This window comes from Crocodylus porosus, unplaced genomic scaffold, assembly GCF_001723895.1.
Source record: "Crocodylus porosus isolate Cpor-Errol unplaced genomic scaffold, CroPor_comp1, whole genome shotgun sequence".
NCBI lineage: Eukaryota > Metazoa > Chordata > Crocodylia > Crocodylidae > Crocodylus > Crocodylus porosus.
The window spans coordinates 51,258,245-51,269,019 of record NW_017728943.1 but is presented as its reverse complement, the minus strand read 5'-3'; the positions used below and the strand labels follow the sequence as shown (position 1 = coordinate 51,269,019).

Here is a 10,775-nt window from a genome sequence, read left to right as displayed (position 1 = left end):
CCCACTTCCCCCCACATCTTAGGGTCATCAGCAAATTTGAACAGGGTGCTTTTTACCCCCTCGTCCAAGTCACTGATGAAGATGTTGAACAGCGCAGGCCTGAGGACCGAGCCCTGGGGGACCCGCCTGCCCACACCCCTCCAAGTAGAAAATGACCCATCCACCACCACTCCCTGGGTGCGGCCCTCCAGCCAGTTAGTGACCCATTTGATTGTGTAGGTGTCGACACCACAGTCCCCCAGTTTCTTAATGAGAACGGGGTGAGAGACAGTGTCGAAGGCCTTGCGAAAGTCCAGGAAGACTACGTCCACTGCTACCCCTGCATCTAAGGATTTGGTGACCTGGTCGTAGAAGGCCATCAGGTCGGTCTGAAAGGACCTGCCTCTAATGAACCTGTGTTGGTTGCCCCTAAGCATAACCTCTCCTGCTGGCCCCTCATGGACATGTGCTATGATAATTCTCTCAAAAAGCTTACCCAGGATTGAGGTAAGACTAACTGGCCTATAGTTTCCCAGGTCCTCCTTCCTCCCTTTTTTGAAAATAGGAACCACATTGGCCCTCCTCCAGTTCTCTGGCACCACACCAGAGCACCACGAGTGCTCGTAATGCCATGCCAGGGGTCACGCAATGACTGCAGCTAATTCCCTTAGCACTCTGGGGTGGAGATCGTCAGGACCAGCTGATTTAAATACATCCAGTCCCTCCGGAAGTTCCCCGACTAGATCCTCACTGACCCTAGGTCTGGGTGCGCCTCCCCTAGGGACTACAGAGGTTCCAGCGGGGGAGTGACTCAGTCCCTGCTCAGGAAAATGGAGGCAAAGAAACTGTTAAATAAGTTAGCTTTGTCGTCTGGTGTGACAACCACATTTCCTAGCGTGTCCTGCAGGGGCCCCACATTAGCCAGTACCTTCTTTTTGCCCCCTATGCATTTAAAAAAGGACTTCTTGTTGTCCTTGATCCGGGCCGCCAGTCCCAGTTCCATCTCCACCTTGGCCTTCCTATGGATAATTATATACATCATCTCCCCAACTACAAAACCTGTCTTCCAATGTTAATCATTCTTAGGCTCAAGGTTTCAGAGGGAAGCTGATTAACATGGGGCTTCCCAAAAACTGCACAGCTAAGGACAGGATCATTGTGCTGATCTATAAAGCATCTTTAAAAGAAGGAAAGTCCTATGGGGTGGCTATAAAATCTATGATTTTCTGCATACTCCACAGCAAAAGAGACTTAAAATTCAATATTAAAAAAACTGACTTATATTACCTTGGTGAAACAGCCAGGAAATTGTTACTAGATTTTTTTTTTTTAAATGCAATTTTTTTTTTAAATATACAAATTAATTCATTATCAAATCAATGCACTAATCTGATTAAATTCACACCTCAGATTCTCATTAGATTTTTTTTTGTTTTCCAATGTGCTGCATCTGGATACATATACATAACTGAAGAAGAAAGGATTCTCATTTTGGCAGTTGGAAGAGGGCAGCTGGGGCTTTAGCAGACAAGCAGGAATTGGTTGCGGTATAAGGTTCAGGAAGGGGTAACAAGTATACTAGCAGTATATTTCTGCTCAAATGATCAGCAACATCAAGTCATGTAGATATGTAAAGCCATTTCTTATTTCAAAGCTAATAAGCCATTAAGAAGAGTAACGAAAGTTTACACTCCAGTTATCTCAGGATCAATGCAGATTTAAAACAATATTACTGTATGAGCTTATATTCAGTTCACGTTTTTGGGGTTTTTTTTTTTAATTTTATGACTAGGGAGGGACACGATTAAAAAAAATAGCTTCAATTTATAAGCAGAGTTCTGTGGTAAGCAATAGACTTCATAGCCAGTAAAGAAAAGAATCAGAAAATGCACGATATTTAAAAAAGGTTTAGTAAATCATCTTATAGAGATGGAACGTTAAATAGTTTTCACACAACATTTTAGTATACTTCCAACTTGCAGATACTTTTATCAAATTGCAGAATAACCAAACTTTAGTTTATGATTTTGTTAAAAAAAATTCAAATGTGTAAATGTACACTTGAACATTGCTTCAATTTATTACAAAAGTGTTATTTCATCGTTTTGAATTCTAAACGCAACTACAGGAATTCACTTGGGGCGACAAAAAGGAAAAGAAAAGAAATGCAACATTAGGGTTTTAAAATACTAGTTCATAAAAGTTTTTTAAAATCCCACAAAAAATGGCCCAAACCCCGCAGCTTCTCTTCAGTAAACATGTGCACTGAAGTTTTAAAGCTATAGCCACAGAACACATACATTAATCTCTCCCCAAAAGATGTTATACATTACCATGCCATGGTCAAATGTGAAAACACCAACATCTCTTCCATGGTGAATGTGATTCCGTCTGATAATTGGATTTCCGTGGTTTTTAACCCAAATCCCTGCTAATGCATTATTGGAGATCTCATTATCTTCATATATGCCCTGTTGGGAGGAAAGGGAAAGAACAAGTAAAAACCCAGCAACCAACAATAATAAAATCCATAAAAGCTAGGAAAACACTGACAGAAAGAATACCTGTGCATGATCTGTAATATAAAGTCCAACATTTTCACAGTCGCTGATGTTACAGTGTTTGATAGTAGGGCAAGCTCCTTGGCCACTAACACATACGGCAGAGCCAACTGGAAGAAAAGCATACAGTTACAGTAGCGTTTATAAACAGTTTGGCACTGCTCCCAAAGGAAGTTACATTTTGTATTGGCATTTTTAAAAATGGCACTTATATGATGCTCTCAATTAAAGCACTAAAAAGCACAGACAGGAAACTATTCCGATCTCTGTTTTGTACATGTGGAAATGGAGACTGAGAATGATCAGGCCACATACAGATATTTTATTCTCCCTGGAAGAGCTGCTTCTCTTCCAGGAGAAAGCACAAGTATACAGATGTTCAGGATTTTTCTTCCAGAGCAAAAATAGCTGCTTCAAGGAAAAAACAACACAAAGACCAAACAAATCCTACCCTACCCTCCCCCCCCACCCCAAGGAAAAAAAAAACAACCCAAAACCCATACCTTGGAACAGCCAGGAAAGTCACACCTGGAAGCGTTTCTCCTAGGAGAGCAAATGTCTGAACAACTTACCCTTCTGAGAGAAGCCACAGCAAAATCCATTATCCCAGGATGCTCTGCTTCCCCTCCCCAAAATCCCTGCTTCTCCCGAGAGACAGTGTCACTCAGACAGGACTTCACTACTCCAAACCAAGCACAGAGCAGAACCTGTGCCCTTAACAATCCCCAATTTGTGCTAGAGGAAGACAAGTTGACTGAGCAGTCTGGGGCAGCAAATCACAGATGCCCTGTGCACTGCTGCCATCCATTTCCAAGCAGACTGAGGGAGCCTGCAGAGCATACTAAGATGTGTGGAAAAAGAGGCCCTCTCCTTGTACAACATCAGCACTACAAGCTCTCTGCTCTTCAGGGGCTCAGCATTCTAATGTCTGTTCAGGCATCTCCAAGTAAGCTTTTCTACCAGAAGAATGAATCCAGGAAAATTCTCCCTGGTCACTTGAACATGTGTACAGAAATGTATGAGGCATGCAACACCCCAAGATACCCAACAACATGCCACTGCTAGAATAGAATAATAATTCTTTAGTGTTTATTTAAACCAACCAACCGACCAACCACGGGTATATCTATGTTTTTCACATCAGGCACATTTTGAATTGAACACACACAACAACAGAACTCTATACACTCTTGAGATCATAAAAATTAAAGTGGGGACAGACATAACCACCTTTCATAAGCCAGCATTTCCAGAAGCCTATAGCAAACAGATCTTGCTGCATTATCTTCTGCAGCCAGATCAAGCAACTTTAGCATTAGCTAAAGGGAAAAAGGAAAGGAAGAGCAGGTTCAAAAGCAAAGGGACTGTTACCAAAAAGTCCCTTCTATAAATCCCCTCCCAGCTCGTATCTGCCTCAACAGATCTCTACTGTCATGGTACCCATCCAGAAGAGTAACAGAGCCATGGTTAAAACCAGGTAGGGTTCAAACATCAATACTCCTCTTTCTTGGTTGAATTCAGAGGTATTACCTGGAGCTCTTTAAAGTCACTGGTGAAATTCACATGAACTTCAACACGGTAAACATTTCATGCTGTGATATCTGGCCAGCTTAACAATAAATATGGCCTCCTAGCATGAATCATTGCTAAACAAGCAAACCAGTGTAATAGCTGCAGTTTCCAAACAACCTTTAGAAGGATCTCAATAGAGATAATATTGTAATAGTCTACAAAGTCATTTATAAATGTTAAGGTCAAAGGGAAGATTGTAATGGTCTAGTCTGACCTCCAACATAATAAAGGCTAAAAGACTTTTTTGTGATGATTCCTGGTTCAAGTCCAATAGTAGTAATTTAAGCAAGTAAGGATGCCTTTCTAAAACATATAATCTCAAACTAGAAATTTCCAGTGATGGACAAACCACTATGAAACTTGTTAAATTGCTACAAAGATTAAATACCTCTGTAGTCAAAAACTTGCTTTTTATGTAAGTCTCATCTGAATTTATCTAGCTTCCAACTTCTTCTTATAACTTTAGCTTTTAGACTATTGAGCCCTCTATAGTTAAATTTTTATTCTCATGTAGGTATTAAAATTATGAAACACTCACCACACCTTTAACCTTCTCTTTCATAAGAGAAATGGATTGAACTATTTACACTGCAAAATATAACATATTCCAATCCTTTTAACATTCTCATGAGTCTTCACTGACTACTCTCCAAATTTTCAACAACTTTAAGAGCAGACATGAAAATTAGACAAGGCATTCCAACAACAATCCACCAATGTCACATGCAGAGATATTATAATTCTACTTCTATTCAACATTCCCCACTGACATTTAAGGATCACATCAGTTGTTCTGCCACCATGTTTCTCTGGGATTGTATCCAATTATTTATCATGACTCCCAAACCTATATACAGGTATAGGCTTATTTTTCAGGGACAGTGCTTCCAAGAAATTCCTCCATTCTTTTAAGAGGCAAAATATTTGTTCCTAGATATACAATCACATGCAACCATAAGGATATGCATATAGTTTGTCTGTACCAGATTACAAAGTGAATCGGTAGCTTGTCCTCTTTTTTTTTTTTTTTTAAATAATGAAATCACCAGCAGCTGCAAACTTTTAGTTATGAGTTTGTATTTTTCACTGCAAGACATTGGGAAAAAGAGTGTTGCCGAACAGATAAGGGCAAAAATCTATTCTTCCAAGACTGTACTAGAAACACAGCTATTCAATAACAATTGCTTATTTGTAATTACGTTTTGAAACTGGTCTTTTAACCAATTCCAATTAATGCATCTTCTATTTTTTATTGTGCCTGTTGATTAATCAAGATGTAGTGTGGTACCAAGTCAAATGGCTTACAGGAGTCAATTATGTTAAAATCAGTACTATTACCTTTATCAGTCAACCTAGAAATCTCATTAAAATGATAACAAGTTAGTATGCCGGACCCTATTTACAATATATCCATGCTGATTGGCTTTAACTGTATTACTGTCTCTAAATTCTAAATTATTCTAGTCCCATATCGACCTTTTCATTATTCTGTCCAGGATCAAATCAGCAGGACTGATAGGCCTATAGTCAGGCATTATATTTAACCTTTATAATTACGGGCACAACATTAACATTCCTCCAGTCTTCTGGAGCCGTCTCAAGGTTCCAAGATTTGTTGCAAGCCACAGAGAGAGCTCCTTGACCAGTTCTTCTTAAACTCCTGAACAGCAATGGATCAATATCACCATTAAGATACCTTTTGCCATAGGACTTCTCCTTGTACCCTTTTGATTCTCATACCACCGTTTTCCCTTCACATTTCTAACTTCTTATATGCACATTGCTATCAACCTCCCTCCCTCTTTAAACTTTTTAAATAACTGCTTTGATTTCTCTTAAAGTCAACCTTTTTTAAACCAGCACAGTCAGCTTTCCTGATGGTAAGATTTACGGCTTTTTGGACATCTAGTGAGTTGTTCTTAAACAGCTCTCAATCATCATTCATATTTTACTGTTTAAATTCTCTTCCCCAACTAAACTTTCTAAAACTAAACTTTTTAGAGATTGCAAATATATATTTCAGTTATGCAGAATCAAGTCTCCTGCTGCCAGATGTCATTCATTACTAGTTATTCATAGCAACATAGCCTACCCCCTCCCCTTTACACTTTATATAGGTGTTTAAGAAACCAGTCATCCTACTCCAATACAAGTTAGTGTCTGCTACAGGTCACCATCTCACACCCTCTCCCATGCTTTCTGTTAAGAATAGCAATCCATAAGCATTCAAGATTGCGACTTCAGAGTAGCCAATGACTCAGAGTCCAAACAAGCACCCCCTCACTTTTTACTTACCCTCTATAAACTGGTTATAACTACTGTTTTTAACATTACAACCAAGTGAACCTTCCCACAAAGTTTCAGTAATACAAATCAGGTTGCATGCACCCTAATAAGTGAGCAAGTCTAACTTCTCCTATTACTTGGGCCTCTAGCACTGCTGTATGGGCAATTCAAAATTGCTTCTCTTCGTTTTCCTTAGACATCTAATTCCCCACCCAATTTGATTCTGTGTTAAATGAATGTTCCAGTGTTCCTCCTTTTTCACCTACTTACTCAGTCTAGCCAATATCTGAGTAGAAGAGGAACCAATTTTCTAAGACCAACTATTCAACCTGAACAGGTCCCTCCCTCACAACAGGAGAACAGATCTTCCAGAAAAACAAACTACCAAAAGGACAATACACCCTGTTCTACAAGCAGTAGCAGAAAAATATCCTTTACTTTTTAAGCACAGAATTCCTAACAAGGAGCATCTACATTTCTTGGGAGCTAGAAATCTTCATGGTAGTATTTGACTGTCTTCTTTCAGGTTGGGATCAGCACCCATGGTCAACTGCTTCTAACAGGTTTTGTTCCACTGGATCAGCTGGATCTTCAAAGATTTTCTGCAGTTCCCATTTTAACTATTTGCATGTAACAACTGGATGTTTCTGGATGTTTCAAGATGTGCAGACTTCCTAGTAGGTCTCATCTCAAATTACAACAGTCTGCCCATTACCCTTTGTCTTTTGTCATTCTATTACTCGGTTTTCCTTTTTTCTGTGAACTGCTAAGCACCCTTTCTGGTTTTCATTTTCTTTAGTCTTTTGAGATCAATTCTTTTCTTTCCTGAATCGGGCTGCTTAGGTACACATCATCCCTGATACTCCTCAGCATACTGATACCTGTCTTACCAGACCACATCTTTTCTTTAAATACAGATATTCATATGTACCATATTTACTCAAATATAACATGACCCTGAATATATGATTAGATTCTATAAGGAAAATGTATAAAATGTTATAATTTTCCAGGTATAAAGTTAAATTATTGGAGATTTGCCTAGAAATTTTCTCCTGCCCTTCCACTGCTACAGCATAAAAAAAGATGGGGGAAAGAGGAAGGAGAGGGGAAGCTGGGCAAAGAAGCCCAACTGCTATCTACCTCCCTGCAAACTTCTTCCCTCTGCAGCCCCTTTCCTGTCAAACCTTGCTCTACATGAAGCAACGAACAAATCTGAAAACAGTGACCTTGAAATAAATGTGCCTGTAGTAGTCTATATGTAGTACCCATAGACTTAATATAGTACATGTACACTTAGCCCATCCAGAATTGATGCAGTTTACCTTTCTTGAAACTGCTGCAAGTTTTAGCACAGGTATTCCATAAACAAAATTTTAAGCAGCACTTTTGTGTCTACTTATATATAGTACAAGCTATGCATTACATTAGTCCAAACCCAAAAGGTTCATGATTTTTTCAAGAGAACACTAACCTGTACAGGTACTTCGAATGATACAGTGATCTATTATTGGGCTGCAGTTCACGGTAATTTCTAAACAGTGGTGTGCATTGTGGTGCTGAGCAGATTTGTCATCAGGATTGAACTAAAAGAACATACAAAACATAAAATAAATGTTCCATATTTAAAATAAAAGTTGAAATTGTTCAAAGCTCTGCTTCTGCTCCTTACCCTGATTGTCATATAACCAACGTAAGCATCTTCAGAACCTTCCATAAAAACGAAGGTGGAATCTCTAGTGTTTTCTATTATGACTTTATCTGCTACTTTTCCAGGTGCTGTAAACAAAGAATTTTAAAATCTTACTACTTTGCAGTGTAAAATTAAAAGAAATTTGATGCAATTAGAAAATTACTGTTTGGACAACTATAGTTGAATACAAAAAGCCTTAAAGCAGAAGATCTTAAACATATTGCAAAAGCAATATTCTACATCATTACATCTAGCATCAGGCCAGGCCAACTATACTTTCAAACACTTTCTAATGTAGACTAGGCTTTTTGACTTCCAGTTTAATTTTGTTAAGCTACTAAGAAATTGTTCTTGATTATATTAAAAATAAAAGTTAGAAAATATAAAAATCATTAACTGAATAAAACTAAGAGTTCTCCTTTATCAATCAAAATGAAACAGCTATAACATATTTTCATGCCAAATTGATACTGCTGCAAAACAGTTAGCTGGTACAGTTTGCTTTGGATTCTAGATGTTTTTACAACTAAAATAATTCAGATTTATTACACCATCAACACAACATATACAGGCTTATTAATACATTATACAAGGCTAAGAAGTGATCTTTTCTTATTTTGCAACATATATTTAGAATTCTGCAGATACATCCTCATTTTTAGTAGTATTAATATTTTAGAAACCCACTTAATGGACTAATCTATTAAAGTAGAACTAAACTGCAGTTTTAAAAAAAAATGTCAAACCATTTAGAAATTATTAATATGTAAGATTCAGTAATTTATCATTGGACTCCCAGTGAGAAGAACAAGGATCTTCCTTACTCTTTATAAAGTAAAACCCAGAAAGAAGTATTTTGCATTGCTAAAGACTCAGCAGAGGGTGTGCTAGTTAACACAAAATTATTTCACTCTTAAACCTGTACTAGCCTCACCACTACAGGTCATCAAAAAGGACCTACACACAAGGAACCACATTTTTACCTAAAAACATATTTCTTACTAATTAATTCCTCTGTTATCTGGTGAAATCAGTACAAACTAGTTCTTTATCAATCAGGGTGACGCTATTTTCACATTTTTTACTACAATTTTCCTATCCTGTGGAGGCAAGGTCTCCACTTCCATTACCACAGAGCTATTAATATAAACAAAGAGTCTCCCAATGCAGAATCTCCCAAAGCCTAAGGAAGGGTGTTTGTGCCCAAAGGCTTGCAAGAACTTTTTCCAACTATTTAATTGGTCTAATAAAAGATATCACATCTACCCCAAAGAACCTTGTCTGCCCATGACCTGAGACCGACATGCTACAACCAACAGCCCAGCGATTACTCTAGTCTCCCAATTTCTGAAGAACGGTGTCTGTGCCTGAAACTTTGCAAAGAACTTTTCTCCCAACTATTGAGTTGATCTAATAAAAGGTATCAACATCTACCCAAAGAACCTTGCCTACCTAATATAAATAAAAGCAGCCTGCTTCCTATCTCCCTAACATTACCCCCTTAGTTCTAGCCACTGACTGGACGAACCTTATTCTGAGGGCACGTGCTTGTATCGTAATAAAATATTCTTTTGTCACATGACAACTGTATTATAAACTCACAATCTGTTTTTCCTAGCCATAGATATAGCCATGTAAGAGCCAAGTAGCAGTACCTTTGCCCCTACAGAGGAAAAACCCATTAGTTTTTCCGATGGGCTGAAGATAAAGAAAATAAAGACTGTGGTAGAAGAGAAAGGAACCAGAAACCAATACCAAAACACTTGCTTCGTAAGGAAGAAAACAGTCCCAAGACCTAGGGAGGAAGAAATGCAGTAAAAAAACCAAGGTGTTTGAACATTGTATTGAAAGTTCAGGTAGATTTAGGAAACAGTGCTTGGAGAAGGTGTTTCTCATTATGCCACAGATGTACAGCACAATTCTTCTACAGGACTTTTTTTTTGCTGCCCAGGAGAAGGACCTACTGGGATTTCTGGAATGGGAGAACTCTTATGGAATATACTAGCTGGCTGTATAAAGAGATCAATTGGAAAGAGTTTCTAGATTTAGTTTTTCCATTTTCAAAAACTTAGGAAAAATGCAATTTCCTCAGTCTTCTGGCATTCTTAACATAAGAAATGTCACAGTGGGTCAGATCACAGGTCAACCTAGTCCAGTTGCTTGTACCTCAGTAACAAAGAGTGGTGGTTAAGGGGGAAAGTATCTATGCAATGCATACCCAGACTGATCTGTCCCCGGGCTCTCTTCCCTTATAGCTTCCATAACTGAGAGTCATAGAAGGTCCTAATTTGGAGGCTGCACCTTGATCATGTTTAAATACGCACTGATAGGCCCATCCTGCACAAATTTGTCTGATCTTTTGAATCAGATAAAAAACAGCAGCCTCAAAAGTATGCCATAGAAATACCAAAGGATTTCTTACCAAGCTTCAGTGAGAGGACAATTCCTGGTTAGATGTTCCCTGGTTAAGGTATAAAGCTGAAACCAACTTAAGACAAATCAGCAGATGCAGTAAAAAAAACACCCAGGACACCTCTCATTTAAGAACAACAAGACAACCAGGCAGTGAAAGGCCCACTTTCTTTCATAATTTTAGGTCCTGGAAAGCTAATCTGCCCAATTGTTTTGAAGCTGCCTGGAACATGGAGTTCTTTCAGGGAGCCCAGATGTATTTCTGCCCACTG

At 38.5% G+C, this 10,775-nt stretch overlaps 1 protein-coding gene across 2 annotated transcripts in view; it reads right to left on the bottom strand.

The window, feature by feature from the left end:
* Positions 1 to 10,775, bottom strand: part of FBXO11 (F-box protein 11) — a 48,781-nt gene that overhangs the window by 21,462 nt on the left and 16,544 nt on the right. For both annotated transcript variants that reach the window (XM_019549346.1, XM_019549347.1), the window contains exons 7-10: positions 8,071 to 8,177; positions 7,873 to 7,984; positions 2,544 to 2,650; positions 2,313 to 2,450 (exon numbers count right to left, since the gene is read on the bottom strand). In XM_019549346.1, the coding sequence (XP_019404891.1) occupies positions 2,313 to 2,450; positions 2,544 to 2,650; positions 7,873 to 7,984; positions 8,071 to 8,177 (464 nt within the window). The remainder of the gene's footprint in view (positions 1 to 2,312; positions 2,451 to 2,543; positions 2,651 to 7,872; positions 7,985 to 8,070; positions 8,178 to 10,775) is intronic.